The sequence below is a fragment of the Piliocolobus tephrosceles genome, chromosome 14, assembly GCF_002776525.5.
Source record: "Piliocolobus tephrosceles isolate RC106 chromosome 14, ASM277652v3, whole genome shotgun sequence".
NCBI classification, from domain to species: domain Eukaryota; kingdom Metazoa; phylum Chordata; class Mammalia; order Primates; family Cercopithecidae; genus Piliocolobus; species Piliocolobus tephrosceles.
Window position 1 is genome coordinate 25,537,402 of NC_045447.1, and position 25,214 is coordinate 25,562,615.

A 25,214-nucleotide genomic window follows, 5' to 3' on the forward strand; every position below is an offset into this window, starting at 1 on the left:
CCCGATGAATCTTCCCATATGGGCAGCACTTTAAGACCATGACAGTGAGAACAATAGCGGCTAGTTCAGAGTTCGTCTTGCATGCCACTTTGCAAAGCACATCCTGAGTTCAATCCTCACAAGAAGACTCTTAATCCATCCACTTTACTGATGCAAAAACTGAGTCTCAGAGAGGCTAAGTGGCTCACCTGAGGTCACATCGCTTACTATGTCATTTTGAACTATCTGTCATGTCTGTCTCCGCCACCAGACTGTGATCTCCTGAGGAAAGGGAGTGATGGATTGCTCTGTGTCCCCTCTGTGGAGCACAGGACCTGCCCTGAGAATGGGGCCAGGCCCCAATGCACTGTGTCTGCCCTTATCCTAAGGGCTCAGTTTCCATGCTTCTCAGAAGGCTTTCTGGAGCCCAGCGCAGCACCAGGCACATGAAGGATACTGAGCAGGAGGCTCACGGCATAGATGATGCTTGGATAGCCAGGACCCCACTGGATCCTTCTTAGGACCCGCAAGCATGGCTTTCATGCTCAGATCACCACTCCAGTGCCCTCCTCACCTCTCTCCTATTAGGAGAATTCCACAGAGACAGGGACCAGGTCTCATTCATCTCTGTGACCCCAAAGGATCTAAACCAGTATCTGGCACTGAGAAGGTGTTTATTATGTATATTTGCTTGAATAATCAAAAGAATATATAACTGCCTCTCCCTTCTAGCTTAGAACCTGAATGGCCACAGGTGGGCCCGGCTCTGGGTTATTCTAGATTAGAAGCCTCGCAGCAGTTCCCCATGCAGGGAGTTTAGTACAAGGATTCCCAGGCAGAAGAATAAAGGTAGGTGGCCCCCAGCTACAGACAATGAAGCAACAGAGGGGCAGAGCTCTGAAGAGGAAGGAGGGGGTGATGAACAGGAGTAGGAAGTTGAGACAAGAGAGAAAGTAGTTCATTTATTTCTACAAGAAATGGAGACTAGATGGCCCCCGGCCCTCGGCTTTCACGAAAATTACAAAGCTTGGATAGACAGAAAGAGCCATGGGCCCAGTGCCCAGATGGGACTACCGAGGCCACAGCAGTCAGCGGCTGCTGAAGGTCCCACAGCAAGGGTGTGACCTCCCAACTGTTCTTTAAGTCCATCTTCCCCTGACTCCCTCCACCTTCCCAACAAGCATATATTTCATCTTCAAGGTAAATTGCACTTATTATGTTTTGTGAATTTGGGAAGAGCTTTACATTCCTTAAGATATTTAAAGAATCCCCCACATCTGGGTGTCAGCAGACACTATTGAAAGGAGCATGGGAGTTTGGAAAGTTGCCTTATAAAACCCCTTTTCCCAGAGAGGCATTTGGGTGGGGCAGGGGTAGGGTGGGGGGTCTAGGCAGTGTTTTCCTTTGTTCAGCAGAAGGTGGAGCATCCTCAGAAAGAACACAGAAAAGGCATTCAAAGGTGTGATACTCTTGAGGTCAGGAGTTCGAGACCAGCCTGGCCAACATGGTGAAACCCCATCTCTACTAAAAACACAAAAATTAGCCAGGCATGGTGGCATGTGCCTGGGTTCCCAGCTACTCAGGAGGCTGAGGCACAAGAATCACCTGAACCCAGGAGGCAGAGGTTGCAGTGACCTGATATTGCACCACGGCACCCCAGCCTGGGTGACAGAGCGACACTCCATCTCAGAGCAAATTGGTCCAGCAGGACCCTTATACCTGAAGAGCAAGCAGTCAGCCTCTGAGCTCTGCTTGGCCCTTCTTCTTCTGCCCTGGAGACGGAGACCTTAGTGGCCAGCCCTTGGTAAAGAGGTTCCTGGTCACCCCGAGGCTGCCAGGACCTGATGGAACTGAGCACAAGTGGGCAATGCTGTGGACCAGCTGGACAGCCAGGTGGGCCCTGTCAGTAAGGTTGCTAAAGCACTGCTAGAACTACCTACGGCTGGAGAGAATCATATTTACTGGAATTCCTCTCAGGAAGCATTCCGTAAGTGTCTAGAAGGAGTAAGTTGCTAAGACTCTTTGCATGTGCATGCTGGCGGTAGGGATGGGGAAAGTTGAGCAGTGAGACCTCTAGGGCCTGCCTGACAAAAGACAGTTATATCGTGGGCTTCCTAGGAGGGTGGCCCAAGTGGGGTGTGCCGGTGTGGTGCCAGGCCCAGTTCTTAGGCCTGGGAAGTAATTCTGAGGCTGTCCCAGCACTCGGGCCCCCTCCTTCATCCTTCTCCTGTCCAGCACACAGCTTCTCCATGGAACACGCATTTGAAGAGTTTGGGTTTGAAGAGGTGTCCAAACTGCTCTGCCCAGGATTCCCATACATCCTAGTGTGGCCCTGAAGCCAGGCCTCAAACCCTCGGGCCCTTCCAGGGTCAGCCAGCCAAGCCCAAAGCCCTTCAGGGACCAGAGCCTGACCCAGAAACAGCCTGCCTTCAGTCACCCTCTGTTCTCCCGAACCTGAAGATGGAGAGATTCTCCAAGGTATTGAGAAGGCTGCTGCTAACACACTCCAAAGTCAGCAAACTCTGATGGTGAGGCACAAAGAGCTCTTTCCCCGAGAAGAGGAGGCACAAGCCCAAAGGAAAAAAAAACTGAGGGCATGGGTTCAGCCATTTGACGTCCCAGGGGCCACCCCAGTGAAGAAGAACTAGCCTGGATTCTGACTGTGACCAACCCAGGATCAGTGGGGCAGGGCAACCTATAGGCCTGGTGACAGGTTTCTGCTCAGTAGAAGAACCTGACAGTGGCAACCAGCCAGTGTTGCAACAAACCACCTGGGGCTGGGCAGGGGGCAATGCATTCCCCACAGCTATGGTTGAGCGAGTGCCTACTGCATACCAGGCACTGTGCTATAGCCCGTATATGCACCCTCTCATTTCATTCTCACAACAACACTTTGAGGGAAGGATTATTGTCCCAGGTTACTGGAGGGGACATCAAAGCACAGAGCAGCAAAGTGACTTTCCCAAGTTCCCACTGCCAGTTGGTGGTAGAGGGTGGCTCAGAAGTCTGTGCTCTTCCTACTGTCTCCCTTCATCCAAGTTATTCTTGCCACTAGCTAGTGTAAAACAAGAGAACATTCACAGCTAAGATGATGTAATTCTCAGATCCTCACTCCTTTCGGGAATAGCTGGGGAGCTGCTGTCCACCACTGGCCCTCAGAAGAGGTTGCCAACTGCCTCTCCCCCACCTCCTGCCTCAGAAGGCCTGACCCCCACTGCCCCCTGCATAGGCCTGCTGCCCATGGCATGGGGGCCTGAGCGCACCAGGGAGAAGCAAAAAGGCCAGCAAGTTCATAGGCTGCAGCTCTCTTTCATCTCTCCTCTTCCCCCAGATCCAGCAGAGGAACCACCTCAGCAACTCTTGCAGCCAACCAGACCCAATTCCCAAATGCCCAGCACTCTTAGCAAGAGAAGGGACCCGAATGACTCACCAATGAGGTAATATAACTGTATTTTGTGGCTGGCATCGGAGTCTCAAAGGGGAAGGCTGTGTGGTCCAGCTCCTACTCCATCCCCTCTCCCCAGGCACTGGATGGGCTGAGCAGTGCCTGGCCCAGAACAGCCTCCCCTGGGAATCTCTAATCTTCCCTGATGCTCCTGCCAGCCAGTCCCCAGGCCCCAGCAGTCGGCTCTACTTGGCTCTGGCCCACATGGAACTATACAGCATACAACAGCTTCTGCCGCAAACATCCCCTCTATCGCATCTGCCTGGGGCTAATGTTAAACACCAGTGTGCAGCCCCTGGGCACAGGCTACCCAATGGCAGAGGTGAACGCATGCCAGGCAGCATCAGGGAGGCCAGCCCAAATTAAACCTTGCCATAGGCAAACCAAAGAACAGAGTGCAGAACTGATGGGCCACGCTTAATTTCACTCTGTCGCTGTACATGAGCACTGTCAGACCCACTCAGCAGACCCAATGACATGCCAAGGAGGAGAGACATTCGGGCATAGGCCCCCGCTTGCCAAGAGCTCATTGCCCAGGGCCAAGTTGGAAGCTCAGGCTGGCCCCCAGCTCAATGCAGAGGCTCAAGGGTCCAGGCTGGCTGAGGGGAAACAAGGCAGTCAGGCCACAGCCATTGTCAAGGCCCTTACCTTGCTGTCCGGGGGCGACGCTGCCAGCTGTTGCTGCTTGGCGATGTTCTCCGACAGGCACCAGCACACTCTCTTCTTCTGCTCCTGCGAGTGCGCTTCCAAAGTGAATAAGCACTCTGCCTTCTGACGTCAGGGAAAACAGAGAAATGGACAGTCAGGGCTGCTCCCTGGTTCAGGGGGCTCCCAGGCCCAAGCCCATCCCTGTGCTCCAGAGGGTGAGGCTGCAGCCGGGAGGGGAGTGTCCGCCAAAAGCCGCAAATGCACACTAATCCCCAGTGACATCGAGGCAGCCAGAGGCGCAGGGAAGTGGGTTCAAGGGCCAACTGGCAAGCTGTTGGCCCACAGGTTGGGGGAGGGGAGGGAGGCAGTGGCTCCCAACACAGCAGAAGCCTGTGGAGAGCTGCAGGACAGAGCCGATGAGGTCACCCCCAGGGGCAGGCAGCACAAAGCAGCAGCTGGGAGAGCACATGGGGAGCCCAGAGGGCCAGGGCCTTGGGCTGATGCTCTGTGGAGCCAGGAACCCTCCCCACCTCCCCGGGCTTACAGAACCCATCTCCCTCACAGCGCTCTCCTCTGATCTCAAGGCCAAGGCTGAACGGGTGGTTGGACGGGCATACCAACAGAACCCAAATAGCAACTCAGGGCCCTTTGGAAAGTCTTTGACGGGTAGGGTCATGTGGCCCTTTGCAGCCCCACTGCCCAGCACATGATCTCGGTCTAATTAGTGACTGTTCAGCTCAGTCAAGGGCAGCAACATCCCCAGCACTGCTGACATTTAGGTCCCGCTTCACTATTTAACCTTGTTAAGTACTACAGTCTCCTCTCCCCAGCTAAACTATAAACCCCTTTTAGAAAGGCCTTTTTCATCTAGGCCTCGTATAGTGCTTAGCAAGCAATGGCCTTGGTAAGCTCTGGTTGCCAGGGCGGACTTCTGGGATGAGGTGAAATCCAGGTCAGCTTTGGCACAAGCACCAGGGAGCTTCAGGGACCCAGAGAGTCACCCCTAAAGCAGTCAGAGTGTGCTAGGGATGGGGTAGGGATGGTGGTACGTGCCCAGGATTGCCATCCACAACCGGGTACTCTCATCAGGGGATTACAAGCTCTGTCTGCCTCCACTGGAATTTGATTATAACCCCAAAGGGCTGCGATTAGATGAACTCAGCCAGGGAGCTAAGAGCATCAGCTGATCCCTTGGAACAGAAAAAAAAAAAAAAAAAAAAAAAAAAAAGACAGTGTTTCTATCAAGCCCTTTCTCATTTTGCAGTTGGACAGGCCTGGTTTGAATCCGAGCTGGGCCACTTCCCAGCTGTCAACCTCAGGAAAGTCCCAAGCTGCCTGTGAAATGGGGATATAATGGCATCACTTGGCTTTCAGAGCTACTTAGGAGGGCAAGCAAGGGGGACAACAATCAGGCCTCAACAAACAGTCACTAGTATTACTATTCAGCAATTCATCTGTTTAATAACTATTTATTGACTGGGCGCAGTGGCCCATGCCTGTAATCCCAGCACTTTGGGAGGCCAAGGTGGGCGGATCATGAGGTCAGGTGTTCAAGAACAGCCTGGCCAACATGGTGAAACCTCATCTCTACTAAAAATACAAAAATTTGCCAGCATGGTGGCACACGCCTGTAATCCCAACTACTCAGGAGGCTGAGGCAGGAGACTCACTTGAACCTGGCAGGTAGAGGTTGCAGTAAGCCAGGATCGCACCACTGTACCCCAGCCTGAGCGACAAAGCCAGACTCAGCCTGGGTGGCAGAGCAAGACTCAGCCTTGAAAATAAAATAAAATAAAATAACTATTTATTGAGCACCCGCTCTGTGACAGGGATAGTCCTAGGCATTGGAAATAGAGATGTAAATGAGACAGACTAAGCATGGGCTCTCAGGTTAGGGGCAAATACAATAATATTTATTATTTATACAAATAAACAATTAAAGAAATAATATATAGCCCTCTCTATCCATGGGTTCTACATCCATGGATTCCACCAACAGAGGATGAAAAATATTTGAAAAAATATTTTAGGCTGGTCACAGTGGCTCCCATCCGTAAACCAGCATTCTGGGAGGCCAAGGCAGGGGGATTATTTGCGCTCAGGAGTTCTAGACAAGCCTGGGAAACACAGTGACACCCAGTCTCTACAAAAGTTAAAAAAAAAAAAATTAGTTGGGTGTGGTGGTGTGCGCTTGTAGTCCCAGCTACGTGGGAGGCTGAGGTGGGAGGATTGCTGAAGCCCAGGAGCTTGAGGCTACAGTGAGCAATGATTGTGCCACTGCACTCCAGCCTGGGTGACAGAGCAGACATTGTCTCAAAAAAAAAAAAAAAAAAAAAAATCATCTGAACTAAATATGTACAGATACCTTTTCCTGCCATTATTCCCTAAACAATACAGTTCAGCAACTATTTACATAGCACTTACATTGTATTAGGTATTATAAGTAATCTAAAGATGATTTAAAGTACATGGAAGGATGTGTATAGGTTATATGTAAATACTACCCCATTTTGTATCAAGGACTTGAACATCTTTGGACTTTGGTACCTGTGGGGTCCTGGAACAAATCCCTGGTGGATACTGAGGGACAGCTGTAATTACAACTTGTGAAAATGTCATCAAGGTCATAAAGGGAGAGGTCGTACTTGAGGTGATCAGAAAAGGCCTCTTATACAGGCCTTTTATACAGGCCAATACACAAGCTAAGCTAAGGCATGAACGGTAAGAAGGGGCCAGCAAAAACAATGTTTGGGAGAAGCTGTTCCAGAAACAGCGAATGCAGGTCTTGAGCTGGGGTGGACTATCGCATCAGATGATAGCATCTAGGGACTTCTTCTACTCTGCATCCGACCCAACCCTTAGGAATGCCACCCTTCAGAGTGGGGGCACATCCCACACTGAGTGCCAGCCATTCCTCTCAGGCCCAAAAGTGCTCAGAAGTTGATCTTCCTAAAAGCATCTGGGGAAAGAGGAAAGAAAGCCCTGCCCGCTGGTTTCAGGGAACTGGGTGGTGCGCTGAGGCACTCCTGGAGCTTCCACTTAACAGCTTCCCTCCGCTGCCCAGAACCCTCTAGCCCATGGCAGGGGAAGGATGTGGCCAGCAGAAGACCCCAAGATTTCCCAGGAAGAAGCCGGGTGAGGCAGATGCTGACCAGAAGGCCCTCTGCTCCCCGTCTCCAGTGTTCCCATGTAAAGGTTGGGGGTGAGGCAGGAACTGTGGTCCCTTCCAGCTTGGAAAGGCCATCACTCCATGAACCTGGCCCTGGCCCGAGACTCCTAGTCCTGCTTCTACCCAGCTGGGTGGGCTTTAGCCCATTCCTTAATCTCTCTGAGCCTCCATGTCCTCTTCTCTTTCTGTTCTGAAGCAGGAATCCTGCCTTAGTAATAATTCCTTTTGTCTAACTATCAATTTTAAAAAGAACTTTCCAGCTGGGTGCGGTGGCTCATGCCTGCAATCCCAGCACTCTTGAGAGGCCGAGGCAGGCCGATCATCTGAGGTCAGGAGTTTGACCAGTCTGGCCAATATGATGAAACCCTGTCTCTACTAAAAATACAAACATTAGCCAGGCATGGTGGTGGGCACCTGTAATCCCAGCTACTCGGGAGGCTGGGGCAGGAGAATCGCTTGAACCCAGGAGGCAGAGGTTGCAGTGAGCTGAGATCGCACCATTGTACTCCGGCCTGGGTGACAGAGTGAGACTCTGTCTCAAAAAAAAGAAAAAGAACTTTCCCAGCCATGATCTCATGTTGATCTTGGCAATGCAGTGAAAGGCAGGGATGGTATGGATTGTTGTCCCCATTTTATGGAAGGGAATGGCCAAGGTTCAGAGCAGCTAAGGACCTCCCTGAGTCTCATTACCAATGAGGAGCAGAGCTGCAGCTCAAAGCCTTGGAGAACCACATGCTGGGATCTCATCTCCAACACCTGGGGAGGTCTCATCACCTGGTCAGGCTGCCACATCTGTGGCTGGCAGGAATGTTCCCCCTTGCAGACTAGACCAAGAGGCAACAAGAATGCAAAGCCTCCAGGAGAAATTCTGTAGGTAGCTGGGTGTCAGAGCAGCTGCAGAGTTCGCTTGCAGCTTTTTGTATAACTGTCCACTGCTCTAAGCTCCAGGATTGGGTCCCCCTCCCTACAAAAGTATGAAAAAGTTCCCCCCATGCTGGGAGAGCCTCTCACAGTGAGAGCCACCTACCCTCAATACAGAGGCAGCTCCCTCAAATCCCATGCCCTGCACAGTGCTAAGACACTTACCAGTGATACCTTGACACTTCTTCCAACAACTTTGCAAGGTAACAGCCGTGATTATGCCCGTTTTACTGACACCACAAGAACCACCCTCCGCTGCCCTGCACCATGGGAATCTCCTTCGGAAAGCCATATTTCTTCACCTGAGATAGTGACCATATTGCCTGTCTCAACAGCAGAGTGTAGGGCTGGGTCTCTGGCTCTCAGAGCTTGAAGCTCTAATACTAGAGGACCCAGAAGGCTTCCAAGGCAGGGGGCAGAGCTGGCTGGCTTAGACGGGCAAACATTTTTGGAAGACCTAAGCTTTGGTCTCTCTCTCTTGGCCAGGCCAAGAGAGACAGCACTAAGCCAGCACCCTCCAGGGAGGCTGAATTCCCATCTGCCTAAATCTGTCTAATTGGGGACACTCATTACCTTCCTGGCTTCCCTCACAAGTAACCCATCTCTTTTAATGCAGGGTGTGATCCAACTCATTGGTCTCAACACTGATGCCCACTGTGCCCTCAATACCAGGCTCTGGGGTCAAGGCCATAAGCCGCCCTGAAGGCCTCTTCATGTAACTCACTCAGACAGTGCCTCCTGACTATGGGGTGGTCAGCCAAGCACAGACCTTTCAGATCCACTGGCCCTGGCCCAGCAGCACTGGGCACAGACCTGTGTATTTAAACACGGGCATCCTGAAATTCAACCAGACACCCACCTCCTCTTGGCCTCTTTAAAATCCCCTCTTGCCTTACCTCCTTGCTCCTGAATTAACTGTATCTTTGTAAAAACCAAAACCTCTTCAGCCATAAATTAAGTTGGTTCATTTGCTTTGATAAAAATTCTGTCATTTAATTCAGTTCTCCTAATGACCCTATAACATAGGTAAGAAGGAAAGCAGCTGCTACCATTTTTCACATGAGAAAACTAAGGCTCAAAGAGGTTATGTCACTGGCCCCAGGAGGTCTCGGGAGAGGAGAGATTCACTGTTTGTCTTCTGCCTCCTCCAGAGCCTGTGATCTTACCATATTTGTATAACTGTATATGCACATTACAAAGAATATGAGCTATTCCTCTTAGCTTTCTTTTTAAAAGACCAATAAATCATTTGTGATTTCTCTAATGGAGAGTAAATGAATATGAAAAGTGCTTCCCCTTACTTTGAAACTGACAATAACAGTAGCTACCATTTATTGAGCCCTCATTGTGTGCCAGGCTCTGTGCTAAGTGCTTTGGATGCAAGTCTTACTGAATCTTATTTAATCATTACCACAACCCTGCAGGGTAGGCCTCATCAGCCCCATTTCAGAGATGAGTTTGTAACTTGCCCCAGATCACTCAGAAAATGGAAGAGCCAAGATTCAAATCTAGGTCTTCCTAACTCCAAAACTCTTAAATTCATGGAGCCAACATCAGATTCTAGGTTAGAGAATAGTCCCCAACCAATGTGCCCATGGACCCAACTGACTTCAGAGCCCCCTGTGTTCTGAAGCCAATTGTGGGCTGCATCTGTCCAGTGGATTTGCAGGAACTGAGAAACACACTTGTCCGGGCAATAGAGACCCAGAGCCCAGGACTACTTTAGGATAACACCACCCAGGACCTTGCAGCTAGAGAACAATCAGAGCTGCCACCACCCAGGCAATTGGGCCTTTCTCAATGCAGAGTCAAAAAATGTCTCCAAATCCTGATTCTCTTTTGCTTCTCTGGGTGCCACCTGCATGTCAGGCAATGAAGAGAAATCACTTTTCAGAAGTTCCAACTAAGATCTGAGTTTCAGGCTCTTGATAGGATCCAAAACCACCCATGTTAAGAGTGGCCCAGGCTACAGAGCAAACAGGCATCTTGTCTTTCCTGAATTACAGATGTGCTTCTCCTAAATAGCAACCCACCAAGAGAAGGGAGAGGCTTCTAGCTGCCTGTAAGCTCAATCCCACAGCCCCTGGGGATCAGATCACCTGGCACTTTACTGAAACAAAAAGCCCCAAATCAATATCCCTTCACAATCTCTGGAAGCTGGGAGATCACAGATCCCAGGAAACAATACAGCAGAAGTCCTTTTCTCTGGGAATAACTAACCCAACCTGGCAGGAAGCTCTATTGGCATTAAAAAACCTGGAGCCTCCTTTCAGGGACTGCCCCAGAGAATGAGAACCCAGTGTGGTGAGGCTGGAGGAGGAGCCTAGCCTGGTCATGGCTTCTCCTCTCTGCTTGCTTGGCTCTGTGGAACTAAACACCCTCCAGCACTGAAGTGATTCCACCAGCCACTTCCTGTACCCCAAGGGGAATGTGGCTGACACAGGGGAGGACATCCAATGCCCTCTTGGTCCTCAGGTCTGCATTTCAGGCAGCCCAGTTCCCCAGCTGAGCCGCAGCAATGTCCACTGCCTCTTTGGAACTCTCTGCCCTCCGCTAAAGCTAACTTCTCATCAACTGTCTTCTCCTCCAGGGGGCTGTTCAAAGACTCTCTCTTGGCCTTGCACTTCTTAGCTAGAAACTGAAGGAATGGTTTTCAATCACAAACTGTGTACAATTCCTTCTCAAAAGGGTGTGTTCCTCTTGGCCAGCCAATACAGACCATGTCCCACCTCCCATAAAATAGGTTCCCTGGACTGTTGCATGAGACAAACAAGCGAAGGCAGAGGGCAGGAATGTGTCTAATATCTCCTTGCTTGGAACAGACACTGCCCTGCGGTGAACAGAAAATTCACTGAAAATTGAAAAGTATTTGTATAGCTCAGTGGCTGTCAATTTTTTCATCTTCAAGGATCTCTTGAGTGAAACCTCAGCTTGAATGATATTTTATCTACCAAGCCATATCAAGTAATAAGTTACTTGCCAGATGTTGCTCAGCAAAGGCACAGCACTGCCTATCTAAGCTGCTGATCAGACTGAGATAACCAGGAATCTCAACTACACTGAGTGGGTATCATTCCAGACTGAAACCCAGACACTTGATGTTTGCTTTAGCCTGTATTATCTGGCCCAGGTAAAGGTACAAATACCTTCAGACCTTCTGAAACACTGACAAGACCCTGTATGAGGGGTCGTGGGTGGTACTTCCTGGGAAACGTGGAAGCAAGAGGCAGGTGCAAGAATCAGGGTGATCTCTAGAGGAAGGGCTATTAACCAGTAAACAGGGTGATGCACAGCTGCCCAGCCACACCCCCACTGAGATTCCTGCAGTTCAGGAGGTCCTGCACAGAAAATCTCAAGGGTCTGTTCTAAGCACTTTCCTTTCCACTGCTCTTTAACACAGAGGTGAGAGAGGCATGGGGCAGGAATGGCTAGTCCCATTCTACCTAGCAAAAAAACTGCTCCTCTGGCCTTGCCCAGGACTTTGGCCTGAGTGGGTGTGGAGGCTGCCATTAGAACACTGGTCTAGATCCCAGCCCAGTGTCTCCCCTCAAGCACCAGGTCGAAGATCTCTCTCCTCAAATCCAGAGGAAAGGACTCACCTCTGCTAGATAGAGCACGCAGAATTTCAGGTCTTCTGAAGAACCTTGGAGGGAACAAAAAGTAAGATTTGCATTAGAACCGGCTACAGAGCCTCAGTAGTTTGCTCCAGCACAGTCAGCTGTCTTGCTCAGAAGGCTGTGTGTGGCACTTCCTGGGAAAAGACAGAGGCAGGCATGGGAGGCAGGGAAGTCTCTGGAGGAAAACTGGCTAAGGAACTAACCAGGGTAATGTACAGCTCTAAGGCATTTGCCTGCGGGTCAGCCTGGCCCAAGGAATGCTGAAACCTCCTCCCTAGGAGAGGTAGCCAGGAGCACCCTCTGGGCCTGAGGTAGAGGGAGGGAGCCCTCATCCATCCCAGGAGGCCTCCTCCCTTCCATGATTTCTGCAGTGAGAGACCTGGAGGCAGCACACATCTGGATTTTCCTTTAAATGCTCCAACTGCCTTTGCCATTTTGAAATTCAATAGGGAGGCTTGTTTTCCACCAAGGAATGGTGGGCTGTGCAGTCATAGACTGGGTGGAGCACAGAGATGGCTTCCAGGCCCAGGCTTCACCTCTCTGTGTGTTTTCTAGAGACTTCTAACCCCTGGTCCAGGATCCCAGTCGCAACCATTCACTAGCTCTTCTCTACCTGGGAGGCATCTGGGAGGACTGTCAGCAACTCCCTCCTCCAGCAGAGGAGCTAAGGTCCAGTGTCAACCCCGAGGAAAGGTGATTGCTCAGAGCGCTTCAGAAGCAGGAGGACCAGGAGATAACACTCAGATTCTGGGAAAAGCTTCCTGAAGGAGGGTCCTGTTGAGTTTGGACTCAAGGTGAGAAGAAAGGACATTCCAAGAGAAGCACAAATTGTGTTCAAGGAAGAGCAAGTGCAGAGAAGCAGACTGTTCCCTTCCTCCAGGACACCAGCCCTGCCCACTGCAGTCACTCTTCAGGGCCTGGCAGCACTCCCGCTTAGGGCACTTGTCTGGGCATGGGCCCGGGATGGTTCTCCCTGTGACCGTGCAATGGGCCTCATTGGGCAAACTGTCATTGTTGAGGGAAGCAACCACAAGCACGTAAAACAGTAAATGCTTAAAGGGATAGGACCTTGGCGCACCACAGTGCTCCATGCCAACCACTGTTCCCTATGCTTCCCATGGATATGCTTGACCCTCACAACAACCCCTGGAAGGCAGGGCTCTTTTCACTCAAGACTCTTGAGAAAATTGAGGCACAGATGAATTGAGTAACTTGCCCAGGAGTAAGAGAGAGAATCAAGATTTAGACCCAGGTAGGCTGGATCCAGTGCCCACACTCCCACCACTACACACCCCACCTCAAATGCCCACCACATAGGCCCTATCCAGCTCCTCTGTCCTCTCAAGGCACCAGACCAGTGCTGAGCTCAAGGTAGAACCCTTAACACATACTTGAAGTAAAGAAATTATCAAAGACACCAAAATTAGTTGCAAAGAGAAGACAGCAAGATAAAAATAGAGACTGTGGGTCAAGTCAATTCCTAAGAAAAGCAGTGAATAAGGGCCCTGGTGTGGGTGAAGTCCAGGGTCCCTTGAAGCAAGGTATATGGGCAGTTCTGAGACAAAGCTATCCCTAGGGTCAGGGGCTGCCAGCCAGAGCCAGATTAAAAAATCTCCCATAAGTAAATGAGGGTTCACTTCAGACTTAGGGAGAATAAGTCTTTCTACTTCTTCCCACCTAGTGATGGGCTGGGGAGGGAGGGTGTCTTGCCTAAGAAGTCCATCATGTTTAAGAAAACTGTAATTTCAAAGCTTCTGCTGGTTCCTTGTGTTGCTGAGGGTAGAGACAAGAGGAGGTGGTTTCTTTTGTTTAAGAGAACACACTGGGACATTTCTTTGGCTTTCCAGAAGCAGATTCTAGTGCCAAGTAAGAGTCAAAAAGATCTATGTAAGAAAATAACAGAAATTTGGGTGTTAGAAGCTGGCAGCGAGAAAAGAGAAGGTTCTAGAAGGAAGAGGAAAGCCCAGGAGATGAGAGCTTCAGGGAAACAGGAGGCTGAGGTTAGGGGAACACTCCCTGAGACATATTCCCTATGGCAGGGAATGGTGGATGGATTGCCTTGACAACTTTTCTGTACTGTGACACTCTTGCCTCCTTCCCCAACCTCCCTGCATTACTGCAAACTTTCCCTGAAATCTGTTCCACGTCACAGCCTTGTGCTGGCAGCACTTTGAGAGGAGGATGGAATGGGGGCAGCACTCAGCATGGTTCAGAGCCTCATAAAAGAAAAACAAACTGAAGAAGCCAAGGGTGCCAGAGAGGAGCTGCAGCTGTAGAAAAGCAGGCTGCAAGGGGCTGACCCAGAAGAGAAATTCTGCCCCTCCTAGAACATTAGAACTGGGGGCTAGGAGGGAGGAGAAGGGCAGCACACATCTGGGTTTTCCATTAAACATTCCAACTGCCTTGGCCATTTTGAAATTCAACAATTAGCCATTGGGTTCCAGTGTGGGCCTCGCTTCCCTCAAGGAATACATGGACCATACAGGAGGGATCCCCAGTCACGGGCTGGGTGGACCCCAGAGATAGCTTCCTGGCTCAGGTCTGACCCCTCCACCACTTTCCCAGAGCCCTCTCTCACCTGGTCTGCGATCCAAAACTCAACAATTAAGCAAACCTCCTTCACTGTCTGAGGCAAGCAGGGTGGGTATTGCCCCCATTCTCCAGATATAGAGACTGAGGCCCACGGAGGGAGAACAACATGAATAGGACATACAGTGAGTAAGTGGCAAAGCCGAGCTTTGAACCGAGGATTGCCTGCATTGTCACACTTCTACCCCTCCATGGGTTACTCATCTACATTCCACCAGGCTATGAGCCCCAGAAGTGGCAATGTGTCCCTTCCACTGCTACCACCCCAGCACTGCTATCACTGATGTGGGCTCTGAGGACGTGCTCAGAAAATGGGGACTAGCCAAGAGTTAACTCCAAACATCGCAGAAGCTGAGACCAATGCAACTGACTTTCTGCAACTGCCTACCTGGCTCCAAGGTGAATGGAGAGCCCAAGAAGCAGCAGAACATTTCCAGGCCACTTCTGAGACACCAGAGCAGGCCAGAAAGACACACTATGGGCGTGACGCTGGCCGCCTGGGAGGCAGCAACACAAAGAGTAGCAAAGCCAGCAGGCGGCAGAGGCAGGAAGAGACCACAATGCGCCCCGGCTGACCGGAGATGTCCCAATTGTTAGCGCCAGCTCTCCGCCTGTTCCCATTACACTGCCATTCGGCCCTGCTGAAGCCTGGGGGAGGCTGGGCAGGACGGGGCCGACAAGATTTAAGTGACTACCACCCAGGAGCCCTGGGGGAGAGGTGCACCCCCAGCTCCCCAACTGAGGCAACACTTCTGCTCTTTTAGTCATTCATTCACACAACAAACATTGATTAGGCACACTCAGTGTCCCACGCCCCAGGCTAGGCCCTGGGAGTATGCTTGGCCAATGGAGCTAAGGACTCTTCAGACAAGTTACACAGGCAGACCTTGGTCCCTAGTGTGGGGCTGCTTCTCCCCGGCCAGGGAGCAGCCCTTGCCAGCCCCAGCCAACCAGAAAGGTTGGGTGCATTCCTTGTTTGCCATCTTCTTTGCCCCAAATTGAATTCTGCATACATGGTGATTTGAAAGAGACAAATAAGAAACCTAGGAGTCATGAGCAATATTAATCAGAGACCATTCTGCCAACAGAGGCTCCAGCTGAAGTCCCAAATGCATCCCTTAAAAGCCTCAGGCCCTTGCTGCTGCAGCGGGTCTCTTGAGGCACAGGGGAGGCAGGCAGGAAATTGGACGCCAGGACTCAGAACATTGGGTCCTGTGGCTCCAATTTGGACTGCAGGAGAAAGGGTCACTAAACTTCCATGAGCCTCTGGACCCACAAGCCTATCTCAGGGGAGTGGGGGCAGCTGGGGGAAGGCAAGGGCTCCATCAGTACCTGGAAAGAAATCTAAGCGTTGGATTGTGCACCTATAAACGGAGCCATTTCCATCTTCTCAGCAGCTCTCAGGCTCCCTGGAGTTCGGCCCCAAACTGTCTATCCAAAAAATCCAGGGCAGGCAAACACATGCACGCACACACAGGCCCCTCTCCCACGCCAACCCAAGGGGCTCTTCTGGCCATGGTGGTCTCTCCTGAGAAGTGCTGCCTTGGCCATCCTCAGCCCTCGTGCAGCTCGCACTCCATCTGCAGGGAGAGGAAGCCACAGTGCCAGGCTTGCACAAGGCTGTGGCTCAAACATAGCTCAGCACCTGGAGAGACTCTCTGTGACACCCCAAGTCCCCACACCACCTGCCTTGACCAACACCCAGTGGAGGATGGAGCACACCCCACCCCCAGCTTCAAGTCTTGGGCCTGGGGCCTCCAGAAGGGGAGATCCCAACCCATTCCCCATCCAGCCCCCAGAGGGGTAGAGGTAGGATAGTATAGGCATGGTCCAGCTGCTCACAGCAAGCTCTGGGGTTCTGTGTGGGGGTGTCAGAGCTGGGAGGGACACAAAGCGCTGGCCCCACCCTTAGTTCTCAGTCAGAGAAACTGAAGCCTGGCAAAGGGAAAGGGCCAGCTGAAGCCACACAGCACAGCACAGCAGCACCACACCCAGACCCCAGACTCCCAGTCACTGCCCTCGGCTCCTCTACTGCCTTCTTCCCACAACCTCCACATCCACCCAAATTACAGCCAATGCGAGCCTTCTCTTCCCTCCCTCCTTCTCGCAGGAAGCTGAGCAAACCAGGGTCCTGGGTTATGGCCTCAGCCTTGTAACGTGCACAACAGAGTGACGGTACCACTTATACCAACCAGGGCATATTACTGAGCCCTGCCCCATCCAGTGCTCCTCCCTCAAATGTGACAGGGTCCTAGACTGTCTGGGCTGGGGGCAGGGAGGGGGAAGCAGAGAAGAAAGGACTCAGTGTGAGTGCATGTGTGAATATGCACACTGCAGCCAGGCTGGAGCGACAGGGAGAATGGGCATCTGGGAAGCTGGGTGTGATGGAGCCAGAGAGGGGATGGGTATGGAGAGGATGGCAGGGAAGCTCAGGAACAGAGGCCACTGGAGCTCCCACCTGCTTGCCTCCAGCAGGCATGGGGAACTCTGGGAATGCCAGTGCTGGAACTGGGTTGCTCAGGCAGCTCATTCCCACTGTCCCGTGGTCAGGCTGAGCCCGCCTGGAGGGAGGAGCTGACCCAGTGAGGTGACTTGCTTTTCCCTTCCATGGGCAGGGGAAAGGCCAGAGCCCGCGATGGAGAAGTTGTCAGTGGCTTCCTGTGGGGAAGTGAGAGTGGAGGTTCTCACACTGAATGGGTTTCCGAGGAGGAGGAATACTCAGGCACTGAGCACACAGCACAGTTTGCAAACAGCCAGGAAGCTTTCCCGGAGCAAACCCCGCCAAAACAGAATTCTTTCACTGGGTAATATTTTCCTCTCTGCCCCGTCACTCATCCTCAAACAGGTCTGTTGTTTTCATGATCTGGGAGAGGAAACCGAGCCCCTCTCAGCGGAGACCTCAGGCGCCAAACCAAACCACCGACAGATACTCCCAGCTGGCTTCCCCTCCCACGAGTGGAGGGCATGGTGGAAAGTTTGGGTTAGAAATTCCCTCCACGCTCCCACATGCGCCTGAGGCCCAGCAGCTTGGGCTCTGCAGGGCCATGTAGCTGGGTAGGGCCAAGCTGCGGTCTGTGTCCACAGATCTGTAGGGTGAGTGGGTGGCAACAAGTATTTATTGGGCACCTGTTATGGGCCAGGCACTTTGCATTTATGACCTAGCTTAATCTTCACAGCAACCTTGTGAGTGACTATTTTTCTCCCTATTTACGCAGGAGGAAACAGGCTCAGAGAGGCTGAAGAAAGTGCCCACAGTCATCCCGGTATGGAGGGACAGCGCCAAGATTTGAACACAGGTCTGTCTGAATCCAAAGCTCCTCCTACCCCACTCCATAGCTTTCCTGGAAAGTCTCTAGAATAGAAACTTCCCTGAAAAGCTCAGGTATATCAGAAGGCTTACCAGCCTGGAAGAAATGCCAGTGTCTGAGACCTACCGGCCCATGGACAGAGCCCAGCAGCACACACTCCAGTGCCCTGTGGATGACTGGCAGCCAGGGCCCAGAGGGCTGCCCAGAGGGACTGGGGCAAGTTGAGAGGGGCTCCGGGCACCTAGAGCATCTGCTTACCTTCCTGCAGCTTCACACTCTGGAGGTAGAGGGGGTTCCTCAGGACGTCGCAGCGGCCAGGCTCATCCTCCTTGGTGAAGAGCAGCAGGTCCGAATAGGCAAACAGTGTCACCTGGGTTGACAGAGAGCAAACAGAACTGGCTACTTTGCTGTCCCCTGGAGGCTGGGAGCCACAACCTCCCCGAGAAGGTGGGGAGCCACAGCCTCCCCAGGTAACACATCCTCATCATCTCACACAGAACCAGGAGCAGTGCTCAGTACAGCCTCAGCCAAGGGCAGACCTGACCTGCAGTCAAGATGGCCCCATCACCCTCCAGTTTCCTATACTTCTACTCCTCAAAGTAGGAAAAAGGCAAACAGAAGGGGGAAAGCGGCCCTCATGGCAGCTGGTCTCTGCAAGCCTCTTCACAGCCTGATCCCCTAGGCCTACCTCTCTGACCAAATGCTCCCGGAGTCTCCAGCCCAGCACCCGGGGCTTGGAGCCACCCTTAAGCTGTAGGATTTTCCATATTTGCTCTTATTCTGCTGTAAGTGTCTGGCTGAAAGAGCACTGGACTTGAGAGTCAGAAATCAGGGGACTCCTATCCCAGCTCTGCCACTAACTAGCCACAAAAAAATTGGCTTAAACTCCCTAACCCCTTCAGTTTTCTCAACAGTCCAAACAGGGAGAAGAGTCCCTGCCTGGCGTTCTTACAAGCTCCTTCCACAAGCTCTTTGCAGACTGAGTAAAGCGCCACACAATGTGAGCTAATATTACCAAATTCCTTGCGGATAAGTTTAATTTCATTAATGAGAAATCAGTTCAAGAAACAGCCAGTTACTCACACTCTAGTACAGACATGCACATCACTTTTTCCTCTTTTATGCATTAGCTGCTCCAAATATAAAGGCAGAGGCTATTCTTAGACTTTATAGGTAAACCAACAGGCACGCTCAGCATATTTTTATGCTAAGAAAATATACTTGATCCTCTAATGCCACTAAAGATTACACTGTTCTTTGTTTTGCAAATCCTGCAGTGGACTTTCGTCAAAAGCAATAAAATCCAATTTTAGATTCTCCAAACAAAACAAAATGTTATTAATTATGTGAACTTCCCTTTGAGGTATCAAACACCTGACACCATGTCTCTTCTGAAGAAGAACCAGCCAGAAGGGCCTGGCATGCACTGAAGGGTACCATGAGTGTGTGTTGCACTGTTGGTGACATTTACAAAGCCAACAGGTTAACATTCAGCTATCAACCTGTTAAAAATGACCCCATAGCCCCATTTCTGAGACTCTACCCTACAGAAACACTTACAAGGAGGTATCAATATGAACATACAAGGATGTTCTCAGCAGCATTTTTGTAATTTAAGAAAAGAAAATGACAAACATTCATCAAGAGAAGATGAATAAAATGAATTATGCTACCTTCATATGGCAGAATTATATGCAACCATTAAAAAATTAAGTACAGCTAGCTATGTGGGCAGAAATAGAAATCTGTCTATCATAAATCAAAATAGTGCAATGTGCAAAAATACCTAGCACAGAGTCCAATTTTGTAAGACAAAACGATAAATTTCTCATAGTTATACCTTTTTAAAATAGCTAAGATACCACACTCCTCACTCCAGGGAGTGGGATTTTAATTGATACATTTTGATTTAATGTGTATTATATTTGCAATCACTGTTACTTTTGTAATTTAAAGATATAGAATATATATTAAAAGATGGCTTGGCTTCTTGAGTGTAGCACAAATACAGAGGCTTGAGGAAATCTGGGCTGCAGAGACAACAGGGAGATGTCCCTGAAGGAGCTCTCAGGGGCTTTGGCTTCTCCGATGGGGCCCAAACATGAAGACTCCAGAACCCTGGGCTCTAAGGCATCTTGGTGATGACCCTAACCCTTCCCACCACAGCCCTGTCTCAATGCAGCCCAAGAGAAGCCTTCATGTGTTGAACGCTTACTTTCTGCTCAGTGGATCCTCACTTGTAAATTAACACCAATGCCCTCATTTACAGACGAGGACCCTAGAGATCAGAAAGGTTAAGTGACCTGTCCATGGCCACACAGCCAGGGACCATTACCCAGGTATGGCTGACCTAAAGCTCTCACTATACAGAGAGGTAGCAATGTGCCTACAGCTGTTCAGTTCCTGAATGTGAAAGAATCCAGAGACCAAACAGGAGGAGCAAATGAGGCAAAAATCATAAATAATAGTAATAATAATGTTAAGAAAAGAGGGGAAGAAAATGACCCAAGAGCTCAGAAGGAGTCAAGGAATTGGTTGTCTGAGAAGACTTCAAAGTCTGAGCAATGGAAAGAAGGCTCCAAACTAGCCAGAAACACAAGGCAAACCCTCAGAGTCCCACAAAACGTGTCTTCCCTGACTCAAGGGAAATCTGGTAGTCACCTCCAGACCCAGAGGGAGGCTGGCAGGGCAAGGGCTAGAGCCAACAATCTGTCAGGAGCCTAGAAAGTTAAAAAAAAAAAAGAAAAAGAAAAAGAAAAAAGAAAATAAAATAAAAAAATAAAAACAGCCCAGGCCCAGAGAGGGGTGGAAGTAGGGCAAGTGGGAGGAGCCACCAGCAACTGGGGAAGAACCACAAGCAAGGTGAGAAAAGGCCCAGGCCACCACTCTGGCTCAGATTCCCAGGGCTGAGAATATGGTCTAGACAGGAAGTGATTAAGACATAAATGAAAAATTTCCCAAAGGTTGGGTCAGGGAAAGGCCAGAACTGGCACACAGCTAGAGGCAGAGCAGAGGGGCAAGCGCGCCAGGGAGGGCATGTAGACTCCCCCATCTCACCGGCACCAGCAGGGGCCACGGCAGTCCATGGGAGAGTGATGCCCATCTCCATGGCCCAATCACCTGTCGCGTTCCACAGCAGGCCACGGGGGTCACCCGGTGTCTTTCCCACACTTGCTCCAAGGACACATCTGGTTTTCCAAAGGGTCAGAGTTGAGGGACCACTTGGTAAGGGGGTCCTTACCACTTGGAGGGTGGCTTCTCCCAAGTGGCCCTAATCAAGCTTCTTCTTGGGAATCTGACCTAAGAGCAGGGTTTACTGAAAACACACTGGTGCCTTAGTTAATGGTAAACTCCATGAGTCAGTGTGTAAAGGGAGGGTGTGTCTGTCTTGTGCTTCATGGTATTCCCAGGACCTCGCACAGGGTGATAGACCTCAGGGCACGTTAATCAAGTCTATTACTTCTGGAAGGGGGTGTGATGAGGGTAGTTCATGGTGTGGGACTGGATCAGCTCACAGATGTTAGCAAACTTGACCATGCCCAGAGAAGTGATGGCACAAAGAACCAAGGAGGAACATTCCACAAATAAAGATTTCTGTTGAGCGTAAGGGATAATGCTCTACAATTTAGCCCTCCCCAGTAACAAAACCACTGCTCTAATGGCTGCCCTAGAAGATTCAAGCACCAATCAGAAAACCATTTAACTGGAAAGTTACAAGGAAGCAATTAGAATGGATGACTCCTGAAAGCCTAACCAATGCTGAGATTTTATGAATTTATCCAAATCCCTTTGAATTTTTTTTTTTTTTTTTTTTTTTTTTTTGGTGTGAGTAGCATGATAGGGTGCCCAGATCTACATGTTTGGTTGCTATCATACTTCAAGAAAAAGGAATATATTAATATTTATTTTACTTGTCTTCAAATTGCTTCCTTCAATCTTCAAGGCAAAGGGAAAGGAGTCTCTTGGTTCTAAGATTCCAGAGATCTATAAAGCAGGGTTTTTGGACGAACTGCAACTGTCACAAGGCTCTGGCTTCAGCTTGTGTTCCTTAGTTTGTCTTTATGCAGACATGCCAGAAGCAGTGTGGGGTCATAGAAAGCATCGCTGAGCCAGAAAGACCCGAGTGCTAATCCCGGCTCCATTCCTTACCAGCTCGGAGACTCTTGGGTCCCGGTGAATCTCACTGGAGCCTCAGTTGCCTCAACTACAGAGTGGGGACAATCGTGCCTCTCATGGGGGTGCTGCAAGAGCTAATTGGGGTCAAGTATGTAAAATGCATACACAATGAGGATATACAGTAAGTGCTCAATGTTTGCAGATTCAAGGGTAAGTGCACAAACAGAAGAGTGAATTTAGACTTATGTATACGTTTCAGGGTGGCTGCCATCTCTAACTGGCTTCTTGTGAGTCTGGTGAATTTATGGCCACACCTCAATTTCTGACGCTTGGATGCCTGATTTAGCTCCACTACACTCTCATTCACCAAACGTAGCTCTAAGCGACTTCTCATCCCTAAAACTTAAATCCCTCCCAAGAGATGAAGTTTTACTCCCACTGAGACAACTCAGAAGATATGCAAAGATTTTTAAGTTCCCAAAGTTTGCAAAGTTCCCAAGAAGAGGTTCGGAGAAGAGGAGGTCCAGACACACAGTAGACAATAGCGAGCGGTGGAAGGGAGCATACAGCCCCCCAGGGCACTCCCTTGAAAAAGATAATGTGCATTTGGAATAGATGAGGTCCAGTCCAGTCTGCTTACTTAAAAAACAAACCAACCTCCTGCTTCAGCCACAGTCACACATAGTGTCCCAGAAGGCTGAGGTTTAAAGGGTCCTTAGAGACCAACCTCTGACCCTGCCCTTACTGCCTCAAATACACACATACTGCTGCTGCTGCTCAGATAGGAAGACTGAGGAAGAAGGAAGAAATCACATGTGAGCCAGCAGCAGAGCTGGGTCTCGATATAGACTTCCTGTCTCCAAGTTTCCTGATCTTTCCACTACCCCAAGCTGCCACTCGACTCAGCCAAGGCAGCTCTACACTGGGGCCTGATCTGCAAGGAGTCTGCTACCCTCACCCCATGGCCCTAGGTAGCCAGGGCAGAGCCCAGGGCTCCAACTTCTATACCCAAGTGGTTTTAAGCTCAGAGACTGAACTGGCCAGCTCCGGGGTTGTGTGGATGAATGAAGTTCTCCCAGTTAGAGAAAAGCATCCCAGGCCAGCTCCCAGAAGGGTGGCACAGCTCCCATGTCAGCACCCTGCTGGAAGAGCTAGAACCCAGGTGAAATCATAGACTCATCTCTCAGAAGAGGATGTGGGATTTGGGCTAATACAGGCCCAGAAAACTTGGGTAAACTGATGCTGGTCTAAAAATTCACTTCGGCTAATAGCTTTACTCTTCCCACCACCAAAGTTACCCCCCACAGCCAGGGTAAATTGCCATCTCTTCTGCTCCTGAGAGGAAGGTGGGGCAAACAATAGGGTGTCTTTAGGGGCTGGGGAAACTTTCTAACCATCAAAGAAGGATTCAACAGCTTTGAAAGGAGATGTACAAGAAAAAGCTGTAGCCTTTGCTAGGGAGAGTGGAGGGGTCCTTTTCAGGTCTCCCCTACCCTGAGAGTGTACACTTCTAAGATACTCAGGAAGAGACCAAAGTGAGGGTCCTGGAGGATGCCAATGAAGCCCACAGAGAAAGCCCCCTAAAAAACGCAAGTGAAAGTCTTACCTGGGCAGCCTTGTTCCTCCCTTCGTACAGCAGCAGCTCCTCTGACAGCAGGAGGGTCCGGGCAGGGTTACAGAGATCTAGAGGCTGGAAATAAAGCAGGCCGAGTGGGCAGTTCAAAAAGAGGCTGGGTGAGGAGCTGGGGGGAGGAAGTGGCAGCTTGTCAAAGCCAGCCACAGAGAACCCTCTGACCCAGAGAAGACTGTCAGCCCGCCACCAACCCGAGAACCCACACACCCCCTCATACATAAGATGGAAACAGAAAGACAGACGCTGCTGTCCTGTGGAACTGTTGCTGCCACCTTCCCCATCAACCCTCTCCGTGAGAGCTACACTCACTGACAGGAAGTCTAACCACAGGCTTAGGCCCTCTGCAGTCCTCAGTCCCAGCTCCCACCCCCCACTGCACTGGGCTCCTGGGCCCTCCCAGCCCCCGCCATCCCCCATCTATCCTGTTCATGCCTCACAGGACTAGGAGGCATCCTGAGAGCCACATGCCAAGAGATTTGGTCACTTGAGTTCCTTCAAGGCCAGGCCAGTCCCTGCTCTGCATTCATAACACACTCGAACTGACTGTCTCCTTCTCAGCCAATCCCCATAGGGTCAATTCACACCCAAACCTTTCACCCTATTCCATCACCTTGCCTAGCCCAGCCCAGAGGAAGCTCCCTAACCTCTGGATTACCCAGCAGCACTTGTCCTTATGACTGTATATTTCTAACATGGCTTCTAAGTACATGACATCAAGTAAGGTACTTGAGGAAAGATCATGAAACAAACAGCAAGCTGGATCTGAAATCCCAGCTACTTGGGAGGCTGAGGTGGAAGGATCATTTGAGGCCAGGAGCTTGAGGTTACAGTGAGCTATGATCATACCACTGCACTCCAGCCTGGGGGACAGAGCGAGAGACTGTCTCTTGAATAAAAATAGTTTCTTATATAAATATTAAAATGAATATGAAAATTAGACACAGGCCGGGTGCAGTGGTTCAGGCCTGTAATCTCAGCACTTTGGGAGGCTGAGGCTGGTGGATCATCTGAGGTCAGGAGTTCAAGACCAGTCTGGCCAACATGGTAAAACTCCATCTCTACTAAAACTACAAAAAATTAACTGGGCATGGTGGTGGGCACCTGTAATCCCAGCTACTTGGGAGGCTGAGGCAGGAGAATCGCTTGAACCTGGGAGGTAGAAGTTGCAGTGAGCCAAGATCGCGCCATTGCACTCCAGCCTGGGCAACAAGAGCGAAACTCCATCTCAAAAAAAAAAAAAAAAAAAAAAGGAAAGAAAATTAGACATTGTATATGCCAAGAACTTTGTGTCACATGCTAAGAAAGAGACCAACACAAAGGCCAAGGCCAGGACCTGCTGACAGAGTTGTCCAAGGGGAGGCACGTGAGCTCCCAGAGATGTGTTGCATCCTAACAAAGTGTGCCTACTGGACAGTGACAGGCCCAGACTGGGATGCCAGGGAGACCAGAGAGGCATAGGCAGAAATGAAGCCCTTGGGGCCAAGTCACGTCTATGCTGCTGGTAAGATGATAAACCATTAGAATCTTCCTGCAAAGCAATTTGTCAATATGTATAAAGAGTCTTTAAAATGTTTATGACCCATGACCCAGTCATTTCCCTTTCAGCAATCTCTCCCAAGGAAAATAATCAGAGAGGCAATCCATGAGCAAGGATTTTCATCACAGGGTTATTTACGATAGCAAAATAGTAGACAGAAGTATCTGAATACAGAACTGGTTAAATAAATACAGTATACCCATATAATAGAAGAGAGGGCAACTACCATAAAGCACAGAACATTTAGTGGTG

The 25,214-nt window shown here is 50.3% G+C and overlaps 1 protein-coding gene across 4 annotated transcripts in view; it reads right to left on the reverse strand.

Moving 5' to 3' along the window:
• RGS3 (regulator of G protein signaling 3) overlaps positions 1-25,214 on the reverse strand; it is a 131,722-nt gene that overhangs the window by 54,391 nt on the left and 52,117 nt on the right. For 3 of the 4 annotated variants that reach the window (XM_031934133.1, XM_023223789.3, XM_023223790.2), the window contains exons 14-17: positions 23,399-23,482; positions 17,935-18,046; positions 11,762-11,805; positions 4,073-4,195 (exon numbers count right to left, since the gene is read on the reverse strand). In XM_031934133.1, the coding sequence (XP_031789993.1) occupies positions 4,073-4,195; positions 11,762-11,805; positions 17,935-18,046; positions 23,399-23,482 (363 nt within the window). Of the gene's footprint in view, positions 1-4,072; positions 4,196-11,761; positions 11,806-17,934; positions 18,047-23,398; positions 23,483-23,642; positions 23,709-25,214 lie in introns of those variants that run through there. The other variant, XM_023223791.2, reaches the window with a different exon arrangement.